This window comes from Desmodus rotundus, chromosome X (assembly GCF_022682495.2).
Source record: "Desmodus rotundus isolate HL8 chromosome X, HLdesRot8A.1, whole genome shotgun sequence".
NCBI classification, from domain to species: Eukaryota; Metazoa; Chordata; class Mammalia; order Chiroptera; family Phyllostomidae; genus Desmodus; species Desmodus rotundus.
The window spans coordinates 7,723,785-7,741,381 of NC_071400.1; the positions used below are offsets into that span (position 1 = coordinate 7,723,785).

Here is a 17,597-nt window from a genome sequence, read left to right on the forward strand (position 1 = left end):
GCTGTTATCACTGTGCGGGAGGGGTTTAAGGGTTGGGTGTAGATAACTTCAGCCAGGAATGCTTACCTGATAAAAATGGGGTCACCACTTTTTAAATTTTTATTTAAAATTTTTTTGAAGATTTTATTATTTATGTTTAGAGAAAGGGGAAGGGAGAGAAACATCAATGTGTGGTTGCCTCTCACACACCCCCAACTGGGGACCTGGCCAGCAACCCAGGCACGTGCCCTGACTGGGAATTGAACTGGCGACGCTTTGCTTCACGGGCCAGCACTCAATCCACTGAACCACACCAGCCAGGGCACTACAATCAAATTTAGAACAGTTTTCTCACCCTAAAAAGAAGCCCTGTACCATTAGCAGTCACTCCCCATTTCCCCCCAACTCCTCCCCTGCCCTAGCCCCGGGCAACCACTAATCTTTCTGTTTCTATAAAGTTATCTTTTCTGGCTAGTTCATATAATGTGGTCTTTTGTGCCTGGCTTCTTAAGTTTAGCATAATATTTTTAAGATTCACCCATGTTGTAGCATGTGGCAGTACTTCTTTCCTTTTTAAGGCTGAATGATACTCCATGGTAGGGATGCACCACGTTTTGTTTAGTCATTCATCTGTTGATGGACCTGAGGGGTTTTTCCACCTTTTGACTAGTGTCGGTGGGAACATTCATGGGCAAGTTTTTGTGTGGTCCTATGTTTTCAATTCGTTTGGGTGTTATACCTAGGAGTGGAATTGCTGTAACTTAACAGTTTCAAGGAACTGCCAGGCTTTTTCCCAAAGTGGCTGTACCTTTTAGGCCCACCCTGTTTTGTAAACTTAGAAGAGAAAAAAATGTTAACCTTCTTAACATTTTTGCCTCCTGGGGCTGAACTTTGGCCTTTTCTGTCCTCCCTGTAGCCCAAGGCCATGGTAGCTGGAGTTGACAAAGCATTCTGAACCTAGCTTGTCAGGTGCTTTCTTTTCCTTGTTAGATGTTGCATGCTTTGAGGCAAAATCCTAGCAGCTCTTTTAATTTTAAAGATTTCCTGTATTTATTATCAGAGAGAGGGGAATAGAAGGAGAAAGACAGGGAGAGAAACATGGATGTGTGAGAGAAACATCAAACAGTTGCCTCTTGCACGGCACCCTGACCCGGGCAGGGCTTGCAACCCAGGCATGTACCCTGACCGGATATTGACTCGGTGACCTTTTACTTTGTGGGATGATGCCCAACCAGCTGAGCCACACCACTCAGGGCATTTTCTAGGAGCTTTGGTGTGTGCAAAACGTTGGTTCTCCTGATGCAGTAGAATGATTAGAATAATATATGGCAATGAGAACGAATTATTTCTTATGTAGTTATAGCTTTTTAGGATTTCTTTTTTCTTGACTATGTTGCTTGTTGAAATCTTTACCCTGATATTTACACCATTGCCTTGTTTAAAGCTCTAGACTTCTGTTCCACAATTTTGTGTTAGATAAGTAGAAGTGAGTTGTGAATACCGTTTATAAATTCCTGTTTGTACCTAGACTGTTATTGAATCACACAATCTTGAGCTAATAACAGTCTTGCTGTAATAGGGACTTTGTCCTCTCCTTTCCTGTGATAAGACTTTCTTCCTCTTGAAATGGACCTGTTTACTTTTCACTGAAATTGGGTATCTTAAAAAACCAAAGGTCCTAGATAGAGATTTGGGGATTTTTCCACTTGATGCAATTAAGTCACAAAAATTTTAATTTTATGTTAATCCTAGAAGAAGATTAACATAATTTGTATAAATGTGTCTGTTGGAGGTCTGGATATATTACATGTCCTTCACATTTTCAAAAAGGATACAGAGAATATTTGCAAATCCAGACTAGATTATTAAGAGTTGTTTTTACCCACTGATAAAAAGAAGTGGTAAGCACAGGAACCAGCATTGGTTCACCAAGGTCAAACAGGTCATGTGAGACTGGCCGGATTGCTTGATGGATGGGGTTACTGGACTGGTAGATCAGGGAAATATAGTAGATGTGGTACCCTTAGATTCCATTAAGGCCCTGCAAGGCTTCTTTGGTCTGCCCTTGGATCAGATGAGCAGGTGACAATAATGATAATACACTTAAGTGGATTGGTCTGTAACTGGTTGAAGGCTCAGTCCCGCGTGAAAATGCTGGATGAGCCAGGAGCAGTGTGGAGGGGAATTTCTAGGGTATGTGTACATTGGCCTTGTCCTTGGACCTGTCTTGTTCATTTTGCCTCCCCCCAGTTCTCTCAAATTGTTTATTTTTCCCTGGATACAAAAGTGTTACATTTAGATTTGTAGAAAATTGGAAAATACGGGAAAATGCAAAGTAAACAAAATTTCAAATCACCTGTAATCACCTCCAGAAATAAGTGCTGTGTGTGTGTATTTTCCTCCAAACTGTTGCAGCAGGTCGTATGCTGTATAATGTATCTCTTTCGAGACTGGGATCACTGTATTTAAAACAGTTTTATATCTTTTTTTAACTTAACATATGTCATGATTAAAGTGGGTTTTAATAATGAACTAACATTGCATCGTGTAACTATTCCTTTATTGGTAGACATTTAGGTATTCCCAAGTTTTGGTATCTTATAAATAACTCTTTGATGGATATTCTTATATGAGGCTTTTTGAGATTCGGGTTGTTTCCCCCGAATGAATCACTTGGAGTGGAATTATTGGGCCAAAGGGTATGACCGTGTCTAAGACTTTGGTATATTTTGTTAAATTGGTCTCCACCTCCCCCAACAGTGTATTTTAAGACCCTTGCTAACATACAGTATTATTTTTTTAAATCTTTGCATTTTTATGCGTAAAAGTGTTATTTAACTTATATTTCTCTTATTAATAATTGAATTGAACGTGTGTATATGTGTCATTCATTGGTCATTATGTCGTGAATTGCCTGATCGTGCCCTTTCCCCATTTCCCTGTTGAAGTGTGGTCATCAGTTCTAATTGATGTGTAAAAGCTTCCATGTAGTAGAATATTAATTCTGGATTACATATGTTGCAAAGATGTTTCCCAGTTTGTAGTTTGCTTTTTTTACTTTATGATTTTATGTTGTCAAATCTCCCAGTGTTTTCTTTGATGCATTTTGCCCCCACCCATAGGTTTGGAAGGGCCTGCCTTACCCTGGGAGCATATAAATATCCACCTTAGTTTTATTCTAGTTATTTATTTTTAATTTAATTTAATTTAATTTATTTATGTTTAGAGAGCGGGGAAGGGAAGGAGAAAGAAAGGGAGAGAAACATCCATGTGCGGTTGCCTCTCACACGCCCCCTACTGGGGACCCAGCCCGCAACCCAGGCATGTGCCCTGACTGGGAATCGAACCAGAGACCCTTTGGTTCACAGGCCAGTGCTCAATCCACTGAGCCACACCAGCCAGGGCTCTAGTTATTTAATGTTTTAGTTTTGCATTTAAAACTTTTACCTGCCTGGAGTTTATGATATAAGGTAGGATACGACTATACCTTAGTTTTGCTCCAAATGTTTAATGAATCACCTCAGTACTATTTATTAAATAATTCATTTCCCTACTGTTTCAAAGTGCCACCTTTATAACGCACACAGTGTGGATTCTATATTTCTTATTCTGGTCTGTAATATTTTACTCTGGGGTTATCAGTTACTGAAAAATGACTACAGATGTTTGGACAAATGACAAGGAGAGTTTCTCTAGGTCCCATTTCTAGGTCTCTAGGGGTTCCTTCCACAGAAACTTGACTCAAAAGAGATTCAATTGATACCCCAGTAATGAGTGTCAGAGAATGGGTGAGCCTGTTGGGGTGACTACTGGGAGTCTGGCCTTTCCTTTGATTTGATAAAATATAGACATTAGGTGCATTAACTCAAGTTAGCAAGCTTAGTCATAAGATGTTGTGTTTCAGTCACTATATTGCAGCACCTCCTTTTGGTGGAAGAGGTTGTTATGAACAACAGTACCCACTACGTTGAGAGCAGGGAAAGGTATAGTTCTGTCTTCATTCTCGTGTTAGTCTTAGGGTGGTTCTTAACATATACTTTGGCTTATGGGTTAAAGGAACTAAAGGCTTTGTGAGTCTTGCATGTGAATATGCTGAATGAAATTCCTTTGATATGGAGAAAAGGCCCTATTTGAGGCATTTACCCTGACCTGCTGGGTGATTCGGAATAGGTGAGAAGGACAACTTCTTCTTAGCTTGATATGAGATCAAAGCATTTTTCATTCTACTCAGTTCACAGCAGGTGGCTGAGTGTTCTGAAAGCTTTATATACAGGGTCCAGCACAAATAACACCCCCTTTTTATTACAAAACCTTTTATTACGAAATCATAAGCCTGGAATTCTATAACATAACAATATCACCCTCAAGCACACCGTATGACATTTTAGGTGAAATGTTCACATTAAAACTATAAATTATTACACCCATATATATTATTACCCTACCAACCACACTCACGCAGGCGTTAATTCTGCCGGACCCTGTACTATAGTCCTTCCACCCGGTAGTTCTTCCTACATGCTCACTAAGCTCTTAAAGAGACAGAAACATCCAGTCAACAGGAATAAACTGGAATCTCTTCTGACGTGCTAATCTGCCATGTCTTGTTTTCTGCTTCATTCTCAGTATTGGGGCGCTGTCCAGAATGCAGGCTGTGTATGGCTGAGGAAGCACGCTGTGACAGTGCAGGGACCAGAACAGTGACAGCCAGGTTTCTGTTCTGGGGTAGCTATAGCCCTAAACCCATTGTTCTAAAAATAGAGCTGAGATTATGTTTCTTCAAGCACTATTTGCTGCCCATATTCAGCCCTGCTTGTCACTTTTCTGCCCTCCCTTCGTCTAACTGTGTTAATGATTAAGGAAGTAGCAATATGTAGCTTTCAGATTTTTTGTTTGTTTGTTTTTGCCATTTATGCCCATTGATTGGGTACTTTTTGGGCCCAAAGAGTTTAGGATTATTTACAGATATGAAAATTTCCCTCTTCTAGATGATATTAAAAACTTAACCCAGTCCTAGGTTTGATACCCTATGGACCTCCTTGATCTGGTCATAAAATCATAATTACAGCAAAATTAGAAGGGGCCACAGAGATTGTCAGTTTTAGAGGTGTCAGTGTTTTTAAATAGTGGGCCCCATAATTGGAAACTAACCCAAGAGGGACGCTTCATATTGGGTTTTTTAAAAAGATTTTATTTATTTATTTTTGGAGAGAAGGGAAGGGAAAGACAAAGAGAGGGAGAGAAACATCAGTGTGTGGTTGCCTCTCACACGCCGCCTATTGGGGACCTGCCCCACAATCCAGGCATGTGCCCTGACTGGGAATCAAACCGGCAACCCTTTGCTTCGCAGGCAGCACTGAATCCACTGAACTACACCAGCCAGGGCCATATTGTTTTCATGGAGACAAGTTTGTGACTCCTAGAAATGGTGTGCTATCTGCTGTTTATATACATACCCATTTTTCTTTCATCTGCAACCATTTCTTTTGAAAACATGGGCTGTACTGTTGGGACAGATGCTTGTCATTCAGATGCATCCTGAGGGTTTGCACTCCAAAAACAGCGATGGAAACGTAAAACACAATTCATACTCATCAAAATCTGGGACTCTCTCACAAGGCTGTTGCTTCATTTGCTCCAGACTTCTGTGCATTGTCACAGTGGGTGATTGCTTTGAGCTCAGGGCAGCTCCGCAATGCCACATGAGGGCTACATGAGTCAGGGATTGGAATACCTGTACTTCTGTGAGAACAAACGAGCTTTTGGGCGGCTATTGACTTCTTTTGAGTTCATAAGCCAACCAAGACATGTGCTATTATTATTCAGGCCTGTCTTCCCTACTCAGTATTTATGTGGGGACTCAAGGTCTGGAAGTTACATTTCTCTTTTTTCCTTTAATTGCGTCTTCCCATTGTTCCTACCTGTCACAGTCTGTGTGTGAAGTCTGTCATCCAGTTGTCTCCCCAGCTTCGTTGTCATTTCCAAATTTATAGGCATGACTTTTATTTTGTAGCGTTTCCCTTTTATATCTTCATCCAAATCATTGCTAATCTATACTGCATACAGAATAAGTACTGTTTGTTGCTATCATTGGTGTCTTGTCTCTATAACATTTTCCTACCCATAATTCAATAGGGCCAAGTAAACTTTCTGCGCGTTGAGAACCTGAATCCCTTTCAGCTTTTCCAAATTAATGACACATGTCACATTTAGTTCTGAGGAGTCCATTTCTCTGCCATTAGGAAGGTACATGGATTTGAGAGCAAAGTCTTACAGGGGAAATGGATTTGGAGGGCTTGCATGAGTACCTAGTATTTATTAGTGAACATTGTAGTTTCAGGCCTGCTTGCTACTGTATTACGCTATGAAGTAGATCTTGAAACCTCTGACATGTCAGTGTTTTGCAGAAGCGGGTTGTGGTTTTTTTGTTGTTGTCGTTGGCCAGTTTTTAGCATTTTGGGGGTGGGTAGAAGGAGAAAGTTTTGGACTCTTTTTTTTCCTGACATTAGTTCCCGAGGAGCCAGAACTTGAGAATCACAGTGGCCAGGTTTGTCCTGCAGGATCTTTATGGCAATTACCAATTCAACAAAAGTTTATTGACTCAAGAGGGGTGCAGGTTGCCATGCTAAATTTTGAGAAGGAACCAAAAACCACATCAAGGAGCTTATAGTTTTGTGAAGGAAATGACATCACCACAAAGGCTGGGCACTAGATGTCAACATGGAGAGGCAGTGGACGGTCTGGAAACTATGTTAGACGAAGCATGATTAAGGAAGTAGCAATATTTAGCCTGTGGAAGAGAGAACTTATTTCGAGGACCGGATGGCCACTCTCTATTAGCCTGATACTATCCAGCCTTTTCCTGGTCTTCTAGGAAAAACCTCAGAAGTTGCTTTTGGTCCTTTCTCACCCTACATCCAATCAGATATAAAATTTTGTCTGTTTCTAGGTGCGACATATTTCTTGATTCTTGTCTCTTGTTTCTATTTTCAGTTGCCCCCCATACTATGTCAGGCATTTGAAGTCACTTTCTATAGCAGAATAGGCTCCTGGTCTCTGTTATCTTTACGTCTGCCCTCCATTCTCTGTAACATCCTCAGAATGATCTCCTCCCAAACCTAGTTCTAATTGTATCACTTTCCTGTTTAAACACTTCAGTGGTTCCCCTAGCTTGGTAAGAAAAGTTCTGTATCAAAGTCTTATAATCTGGCCCCCAACCTTCCATCACCTCCCTTCGCCCTGTTCACAGTTCACCTTCTGGTCAGTCTTATTCAGTAGTCTAGGAACCTGCTGCAGGCTTTCCTAGCTCTTTGACCTTCTTTAAACTGTTCCTTCATACTATTATGAAGCAGAGAACCCATTGTGTTTTATGCTGTTTTAGATACCAACATGAGGATCAAGTGGCAAAAGAGATGGCCCTCGACCCAAGAATTTTCTCGTGGTACCATTGTGTTGTCTAATAATTACAGAAGAGAGCTTCCCAACATCAGAAATACTGAGCAGAGGCTAGGGGGCTAGCTGGTTTGGATGCTGTAAAAGCAGGGGCTACTTATACTGGGGGCTGTAGGGCCTAGAGAAAAAGAGAGCCCTGACTGGTCTGGGTGGCTCATTATGTTGGGCATCATTCCCACAGACCAAAAGGTCGCCTGTTCGATTCCCAGTCAGGGCACATGCCTGGGTTGTGGGCCAGGTCCCAGTTTGGGGGCTGTGTGAGGGGCAACTCATCCAGGTTTCTCTCCCTCTCTTTCACGCTCCCTTCCCTTCTCTATAGAAATGGATAAATAAAATCTTTAAAAAAGAGAAAGCATGGTTCTCTGCAGTTAACAAATTGCTTCATAGCAATTGTCACAATTATAATTAAAACTGTAGTTAAAGAGTTGTTTGTTTCATGATTGTAATTTCTAAGAACTGTTTTGATTACCATCACACATCTAGCAGCCCTCACAGCACCTGGCACACAGTGAACTTCAGTAAATATTTGAGTAAATAAAGGAACGAATCAAACTTCCAGGAGGAAGAAAGAAAAGATGGTGAAGGACATAAAGGATGTTCAGTGTCAGGCAGGGGAGAACATTCCAGGAGAAGGAAATAACAGGTAAGAGCGAACAAGTTGTGTCCAAGGGTTCCGGCCACACTTGCTCCCAAGAGGATCTGAGTGACAGGACGACGGTTGTAGCAGTCTTTGAAAAATTTGCTAGAGATGTTAACCTAAATACATTAGTTGCTATTGAGTTATTATAGATACTTGGACAAGGGGGCTACAAGTTGAAGTTTTAGGAAGGCTTTTCAAATAAGAAGCTAGCCGTGGCAGGTGTGCCTCAGTGGATTGAGCGCCAGCCTGTGAATCAAAGGGTCGCTGGTTCGATTCCCAGTCAGGGCACTTGCCTGGGTTGCAGGCCAGGCCCCCAGTAGGGGGCGTGCAAGAGGCAACCAATTGATGTATCTCTCACACATTGATGTTTCTCTCCCTGTCTTTCTCCCCTAAATAAAATCTTTTAAAAAGAGAATCGAGGCTGTAGTGGAGTTTGCAGAGCCTGGAGGCAGACAACTCAAGCGATATAGCAGTGGTCCTGAGCAGAGATGACACAGTGTGACCTAGATCAGGGCAAGAGAGAAAATGAAGAGGCGAGATGAACAGTGAGGCAAGGAGATGAAAGTTAGAAATTGATGCACTGAGGAAGCAATTAGGATGAACTAGTGGTTGTACTCTGGGGAAAGTGGGGGTGGGAGGGGAGGTGTCCTTTACAGTAACAGGGAGGTTATCAAGTAGGGGGAGGCAGAGGGGTCAAGTGCAGAGGTAGCTATTTCTAGAGGAAAATGGAGTGTCACATAGGTGTTAGGATGAGACCTTTGAGCCTGCAGCTCCACCCACAGAAGGACCACCTTTTCTGCGATTCTGATTATACAGAGAGAACATTTGAGGCTCCTCTTTGTCTTTGTCTGTTCCAGAATACAATCTTGATTTTACTTTGGCACAACCAAAGGCTCATTGAAGTGTTTTTTCCCCCAAACAAAAGATCAATCTGTCCTCAAAGGCAAATTCCGCCTCCACTTCTTCAGAAACAGAAAAGCTACTTGAAACTTTAAAAGAGCACTTTATCCTCATTTCGAGTCATAAAAGTTTCAGGATGTTGGGGTTCAGTGTGGTACTGCCAATCAAAATTTTTCACACGAATGTAATTTCACCCTGCACTTTCACTTCTAGGAATCCATGCTACAGTAATACTCGGAAATAAATAGTGCAGCATTGATGGTAATATTGAAAAATTGTAAACAATTTAAATGTAAATCAGTCAGGATATGACTGAATAAATTATGGTCTATCCATAATATGGTATTCCATGCAGCTATTAAAAAGAATACCCCGGATAGTGTGGCTCAGTGGATTGAGCATGGGCCTGTGAACCAAAGGGTCACTGGTTCGATTCCCAGTGAGGGCACACGCCTGGGTTGTGGGCCAGGTCCCCAGTAGGGGTCACGTGAGAGGCAACCACACATTGATGTTTCTCTCCGTGTCTTTCTCCCTCCCTTCCCCTCTCTAAAAATAAATAAATAAAATATTTTTAAAAAAACAAAGAATGAGGTAGATCTCTATGTACTGACATGGATGGGTTTCCATGACATACCCATAGAGAATAGAAAAAAGGAGATGCATGTGACTGTGTAAGTCGTGAGTGTATGTATATAAACAATATATATGATTGACCCTTGAACAATGGATGGGTTAGGGATGCTTGACCCCAGGCTCTCAAATATCCACGTATAACTTGACTCTTGCCAAACTTAACTAATAGCCTGCTGTTGACTGGAGGCCTTCCTGATAACATAAACAGTCAATGAACACATATTTTGTGTGTCGTATGTATTATATACTGTTTTTTCAGTAAAGTAAACTAAAGAAAAGATTACAAAGAAATCATAAGGAAGAGAAAACGTTTACAGGATTTATTGAAAAACTATCTGTGCGTAAGTGGACCTGTGCAGTTCAAACCTATGTTGTTCAAGGGTCAGCTGCACCTGGAAAGATACATACTAAAAATCCTAACTGATGACTTGTGGGTGGTGGGATGGGGAAATGATACGGGACTGTCTAAAGAAAAAAGCTAAGGATTTGTAAAAATCACATGCTACTTTTATCATTTAAAAAACTGTAAACTCATCAGCTTTCTTTGCAGGCACATTGGACAGCAGCCTTTAGCACTTTCCTGTGGGATTTGCAATTGTATTGTCAATTTTTTCCTGTTCTTTTTCCTCTTTTTTTTTTGTTTTTTTCTTTTTGAATTATTTTTTTTGGGGGGGGGAGAGGGTATGCTACCCTCCTTTTGCTGTACTCTGCACACAATACTTATCTTTTCCCTGAACAAAACAAAACTCAATTTTTCTAAGCCAAGAAAAGCAGTTTCCAACCCTATTGGGCGTCAGAGTCACCGTATTTAATACAATGAAAGAAAACAGAACCACCTTGACGTTTGCTAAAAATGCAGATTCCTGAGCCTGCTCAGTGGGCCGTGAGTCAGTGTCTGGGGTGCAGTCCAAGATCTTTCAGAGGCACCCTCGGGGGTCAGTGAGAAACTGTGTGTTGGGGAAATGTTGACTGATCGCGCCCCCTCTTACTCTCAGTGTTTAGCAAAGGGAACAATGGCTGCGGTGACTCATCGTGGACATCTCTGTGGGTCACAAGTGGTTGCGTTCATCTGAATGGGAAAAATGAATAAAACACAGTGTAAGTAGAGTTGAGATTTTAGCAATGAGTGTTTCTTTGAAGTAGCATATTTGAAGTGGGCCCTTTGGGTTAGAGGCTAGTCTGGTGGGCTTTCTAAGCAATGACTTCCGAATAGTTGCATCACGGTCCCTTACAAGTGGGTGGGGGGAGGGACCTTGGCAAATTGGGAGGCCTTAGAATTCAGAAGCATTTTAACTGAAGCTTCTGTTCTTGGGTAATAGTTAGTGCCTGTAATATTAAGCTGAGGTACTATCTACCTTGAGACTATTCTAAACACTTTTTGTCTTAGAATTAGTTTTTTTTTTCTTTGTTATAAACAAAGTCTGTTAATCAGATGCCCACTGTGGGTTATTAACATCTCAAAAGGGTGTTTGAAAGACATATCCCAATTGCTCCCAGCAATTAACCTTGGTAAGAAAGTAAATGGGAATACTTCTTAACTACCTTTCCAAGTCTTCAGTGAAGCTGGCAGCCATCAGTTAAATAAACCATTGGGTTTATGAGTTTTGAGAAGTGTCGGCTTGGGCGCACTTTTGTAATTTGCTCCTCGTTTACCCAACAGCCATTTATTCAGAGGCTACTCTGTGCCTGGTGGGTGTTAGATAACTCTACAAAATAAAAGCCAGAGACCCGATGAGCATCTGGAACTCTAAGGGAACCATCTGAATGGGGAAAAATGAATAAAGTACAATTTAATGCACTCAAAAGCTTAGTAGCACTTAGAAAAACAGAAAGTGGATTCCTTAAAGCCCTATCCTTGTTCTCTTTCTGAGGTCTATTTTAAGTGGGCCCTCTGGCCCAGCATTATCAAGCTTGGATTAGGAGCTTTGAGGAAATGGTGGTTTGCTGGTTGTTTTTTTAAAGGTTTTTTAAGAAACGTAGTTACTAAGCAACTGCCATGACCTGCTGCTAAGTTGGAGTTCAGCAGCAACTCAGTTCCAAAGAAGGGAAATATATAAACAAGTTGTGAGAGGGGGAAAACCGGCTTAAGGACAGATTGGGTGTATTTTTTTTCTCTGGGTTCAATGCATATTTCTGCCTTTTCCTTATCTTCCCCAAGAAAGGGCTGCCTGGTCAGAAATCTCTTTGTCTCACCCGGCTCTTCCCTTAGCCCGTGAGTGCAAAGGAGGGCCAGAAAGGAGCAGACTAGAGAAGGCTGGGGTGGAGGGCCAAGTCCTGGGGTGGGGCCAGCGCCCAGGCCGGCTCTAGAGGTAGACAGCCCTGCTGCTGCGCTCTTGGACAGCGCAGGGCTTCTATGACAGATGGGTCACCACCTTCCCTTCCTTTAGATTTGGGACGCCTCGCTGATATCAATGTGTTGCCCTGTAACCCTCAGAACAGGGACATTGTCCAGCTGCTGTCTCGCTTTCCCCCCCTCAACATTTATTTAATGGGTGAGTCAGTGACTTAACTACTTCCTGTAGGATTTCAGGGCGGGGAGAAGGTCACGAGGACAAACCCCCATAACTCCAGTGCAGGATGAACTGAAGAGCACATGAATTGAACCAGTTCGCTTCCTTGGGACAGGAGTGAACAAAAAGAAACTTTGTTGAGAAGAGGTTCTTTCCATGCGTTAGAACCCCATTCCCTCCCCTGTCCGCTCTGTAGCATTTCCCTTCATACCCAGCTGAAGGTCAGGTTGCTTTGCTCAGGGAAGGGGAGTGTCAGGTGTTGGAACAGGTGTTTTGTTTTCTGCCGTAGACTCACACAAACTACATGGGGATGCTTCTTGCCAGCCCTCTATGGTGCGTGAAAATGCTTTTGTAGAATTCTTTTTCCCTGGAAATGTGTCTGTTTTTTTTTTTTTAAAAAGCACTTCCCCAACCTTCTATCCCCAGAATAAATCTTGGCTTCCTTTAACATCAGCTGGTCATAATGAAATAGGCCTGTTTTCTCCCATTTCCACAGCCTTTGCCTTAGATATATCCATTTAATGCGGCAATTATAGACCTGCAAAATGTTGTGTAATTGTGTGTGTGTCTGTGTTAAATGGGAATATTGTATTTTAAATGCACTAGGAGAATGTCACAGCAAAAGCAGCCCTATAAAAAGCCTTTTATAATAAAGTTATAATGGCTAGAGTCAATTTTCCTGTATCAGGTTTTCTTACATTTGGCGTACACCTACATTCCCCTTTACAGAGCGATAAGGTGGGTCAGGCTGCTGTGATGACATCACTGATCCTCAGAGCTGGGCAAGGATCCACGGTCCCACGGACCAGGTGATTTGGGAGGGGGCAGCTATTAGCAGATTTTGAGGTTTGACAGATTTATGTGTTAATGTATAATTGTTACTGCAGCCAAAGACCGTGTCTGTTCAGAGGGAAATCACTCAGGAGAGCTTTGTGATGTTCCTATCTGATTGTGAGGTTGGTTTGTTTTTTACCTTGGTCCAGGGTTCCAACCAAGGATCCCCGCTCCAAGAAGTCATCTAGAAACAAGTTGTCTTTCTTGCCCAACAGTAATATAATGGCCTCGGGTCCTTTCCAGCCTCCCCCACCCTGCGTCTCAAGGCCATCTGTTCTCTGCAATCCACTCTTTGGGAAATTCTCCTTTCCCATCTGCTCTCCTTGGGCCTTAGTGCCTGCTCTGAAGATTTATGAAGGCTGCACTGCAACCTCTTTCCACTTGTTACTTTTTTTCTTTCAGGATCAGTGACATTTCAAGGCAGGTAAAAGTCATTCCTATTTGATATGTCCAAATGTGACTCCTTTTTCAGGTGTGTTCTCTCCTTTTATGATGGTGGGGGGTGGAGGGAAGTCAGCCTGTCTCTGCTTGGAGGAGGGACTCTGCCTATCCAAGCAAAGATCAGCTCGGGCTGCTTTGAAGCCAGGTGTCCTCTGGCCCTTGGGCCACTGGCATGCAGGCTCAGTGCGGCTCCTTCGGCTTCATTCTTTCCCCGCCCTTTCCCTTGTCTTCCTGACAGAGTACAGTCGCTTTGAGTCGAAGATACATGACTTGCGAGAACAAATGATGAACAGCAGCATGAGCTCTGGGTCTGGGTCCCTCCGGACAAGCGAGAAGAGGTCCTTGTATGTCAGGTGAGTCCCGCTTCTGAGCCGTAGGTCCCACGCTGCCCAAGGGGAGCCCCGCGCCAGCCCAGCCCTTGTTTGTGTAGTGGGGTAGGGAGTGTGTACCGCCGGCACCACCGCAACACTGCACACGGCATGCTCGGGTTGTGTACTTTCTGGTCAGTAGCACCTCCTCCCTGTCGGGAGCTGGCTTCTTCCTTTCTGCTCATGAATGACTCAGTACGGGAACATTACATTTCGGTTTGCTCTAATCGGAAGAGACTGCTGGGTGATTGTTGCTAGTCAGCATTGAAATAGCACTTGAATGTTCAAAGTACATTGCTTGCAATGTATGATTTGAGGGGACAAGTTGGTACCCCTCTTTCGCATATGAATAATACACACCAGGCTTTGTATCCAAGCATATCAACTACCACTGTGTTCCGGTACAGGGTCTCTTTTAAGAGACCAAAGAATTGGCAGGTGGTTGCACATTTTGTAAAACATTGTGTTTGCTCCCTGCTGCCCTGGGCTGCTGTATCCGAATCATGGGACACGGGACAAGATGGTGGACGGTCCCCACCCAGGAAGCGTGGGTGGAGGGAATGGATATGTAGTTTTATGCGTGTACTCTTGCTGTGGAAAACTCTTCCAAGATATCCAAGGTCGAGCCTCTGACCCTTGAGGTGCATTATCATACTTTGTCAGGTCAAAGTACAAACCTCCTGGGGAGCTAAATGAACAGTATGGCCTCCCGGGAGAATTATAGTTTCCTTCTTCCCGCCTGGGCTTCTTGGAAAAACTCCAGTAATCGGCGTGAGCACGTTGTATCTCTGCAAGGTTAAAACCCTTAGAGAAACAGGTGGTGGGGTGACACCCCTGAGCTTGCTGCCTCCCTCCCTGTGTGTTTAATGCTTACTTGTGGGGTTGTATCAAACTCCCGGGTTACCCCTGGCCAGGTGGCTTGGTTGGAGCGCTGCCCTGTGCACCAGAAAGCTTGCAGGTTTGATTCCTGGTCAGGGCACATACCTGGGCCACGAGTTGGATCCCCAGTTCGGGTGCATATGGGAGGCAAACAATGAGTGTTTCTCTCTCACAATGATGTCTCTTTCTCTGTCTCTGTCTGTCTCCCTTCCCCTCTCTCCCTCTCTCTCCCGCCCTCCCGCCCTTCCTCTCTCCATATCCTTGGGAGAGGATTTAAAAAAAAAGAAAACTCTTGGGCTGAACTTTTCCTAGTGGCTGGGGGGTTAGGAGGGGACGTTGCATATGCTCGTTGCCTGGAAACATGACAACTGCTCTGTCCTTGGGGCTCGAAATGAAGATAGCCGACTGACAGAAAGGCTAATTGCAGCTCTTCTCGGGGCACTTGATTTGTTTTTCTGTAGTCGGTTGTCCCTGACCCTTCTGCCGGGAGTGGGGCTGAGGGATCCCAGCTTTACGCCCGAAGCCCGCTAAGCCCTTCATGGTCCTTTTCTAAAATAACCCCTCCACTCGAGTCCTGATGTTTTGGGAGCAGCTTTCTGTACATGTGTTGTACTCACTTCTTGCTCTGGTTTCTGTCACTAAAGCCTTAGACACTGGGACGCTGATGGGGAGAGTCAGCAATGTGCTGTGGCCTCAGGCTACAGGGTAATACTTCTGTGACTTGGTCGGGACTGTTCCGTTCCCGTGCTTCCGAGTCCCCGCAGACGTGGCACTCCAGTGCGCGTGGGAAGCTACTCTTTAGGCAAGACAGTTTCCTCGGAGAGCTTTATTTTTAGATTTCCCCTCTCCTCTCCGCCTCTCCTGGGCTAGAGCTCTCCCTGCCTGGGCAGGGGCACTGGGGTGTTAGCTCCCGACCTGGAAGACTTGGAACCCCCTTCTGTGGCCCCAGCCAGGAAAACATTTCCTTCAACTCTGGGGAGGAGGGTGGAGACGCATAATCTACCCTCACCCTTATCTCAGTCACATCTGTATCCTCTGCGCGAAGTAAATATGGTTTAGAATAGTGACCATTTGTGACTTAATTTAAAAAAATAACGTTTCCTGGCTGAAGGGGTGATCTGAGGTCCTTTGCTAAGCTAGCCCCTCTGCCAGAGCCTGGCTAGCTAGCTCTGTTTCCTCCTTGCGTGCCTATTTGGGGGACTTTCACTCTGCACTTGGTTCCCTTTCTTCCATGTGTAAACATATTCAACTTTCTTCCATTCTTAAAATGAAAAGAAAGACATTCCTTTCATACCAGTAGCCCCTCAAACTATCGTCTCGTCTCTCTTCTTCTGGCTCTCCACATTTGCCCAATTCGGTGCTAGGGAATACTAGTTCCTCGAGAGGTAGACAGTATTCAGTGAAAAAGCTCAGAAAGTTGGGCAATTGTAGGATTAAACAGGAAAATGGGGTTCTTCCCTGTGATTAATCTCCAGGATGGACTTCCTAGGCAGTATTTCCCCAAAAGATAGGAAGGAGCATAGGGGCCTTATTTGGAGAATCCCGTCTTAACGTGCAGGTTGGGCAATGTTGGAATCATCTGTACTTGCTGTTGCTATTTCGTCCAATCAGCTCTCTTTCAGCATCCGCCCTTGAGCTTGGTGCTGGTGGCTCCAAGCAGCTCCGGAGGAGCAGAGGCCTGAGTCTGCCAGGGAGCAGCGGTGACCTCTGAGTCGTCCAATTCAAGGTCTGGTTCACTGACTCTTTCCCATTGGTCTGACTTCTTCACCACATTTGTTTCCATGGATTACCTGCTTTTTTCATTCTTTTTTTTTTAAAAAAGATTGTATTTATTTATTTTTAGAGAGGGGAAGGGAGGGAGAAAGAGAAGGGACAAACATCAATGTGTGGTTGCCTGTTCTGTGCCCCCTACTGGGCACCTGGCCCACAACCCAGGCATGTGCCCGGACTGGGAATCAAACCAGTGACCCTTTGTTTTGCAGGCCTGAGCTCAATCCACTGAGCCACACCAGCCAGGCCTACCTGCTTTTTTTCTTTAAAGGCTACCTTCCTACCTCACTGACCATTCCTTAGCACATTTCATTAGCTCTGGTCCCTAAATGGCAACGTCAGTTATTTTCACAACTTCGAGTCCTGTCATTGTGTAAATGAGTCCCCTGATCTGTTTACTGGACTCCAGACCTGCAGCGCAGCGACTTGTGGGCCATGGGCCTGAAGCTGCCCTCCCAGTACAGTGTGTTCAAAACGGACCCCCCATACCGACTCTTCCTCACTTCCCTTACCTAAGTTAATTGCATCGCCTGATTATGCGGACAAGGGATTAGATTTATTCTGTCACCCAAGGCAGATCTCAGCTCCACAAGAGGAAGAAATTGCCAATGATTAAAGCTGTCTCAAAGTGGAATGGCCTGCTTCCGGAGATAGTACATTTTATCTTTTGTCACAGGAGGTGTGACAGAAGAGGCTGGGCGACCATCTGTCTAGGTGTCACAGACAGGGGTGAAGGTAAAGCAACAGTGTGGACGTGATCTGCCTGGAAGCTTTCAGTAGTTCCCCAGTGTCTTCCGGATGAAGGGCATGAACCTTTAGGGAAAATCAACTAGGCATCCGGACCGTTGTCATTCTCTTGAAATTGCTTTTTAAAATCCTCTCAATAAGGTTCCCAGGTAGACATGATTACTCTCATTTTGCAGATGAGAAAACCGAGACTCCAGTTAGAAAACCAAGAAGTTCCCAAATTGGAACTTGACCCTGGTCGGTCAGAGTCTGGGGCGAGGGGAGGGGGGGTTGTCTCAGCATTTCCCAAACCTGTGGATAGGACGTAGCTGTCATGCCAGTGAAAGGACACATCCCCGGGCCCCTCTGCTCGCCTCAGATTCACCAGGTTGGGCAGTGTGTGTTTTGAACAAGCTCCTCAGGACTGATCACCTGTGCGTCACCATAGACACATATTCATTTCAC

General features: G+C 44.0%; 1 protein-coding gene across 4 annotated transcripts in view; it reads left to right on the forward strand.

Annotated features, from left to right (window-relative positions):
* Positions 1-17,597, forward strand: part of DLG3 (discs large MAGUK scaffold protein 3) — a 54,665-nt gene that overhangs the window by 14,589 nt on the left and 22,479 nt on the right. For all 4 annotated transcript variants that reach the window (XM_053917108.2, XM_024555312.3, XM_071220333.1 and 1 more), the window contains one exon: positions 13,628-13,742. In XM_053917108.2, coding sequence (XP_053773083.1) covers positions 13,628-13,742 — 115 coding nt within the window. The remainder of the gene's footprint in view (positions 1-13,627; positions 13,743-17,597) is intronic.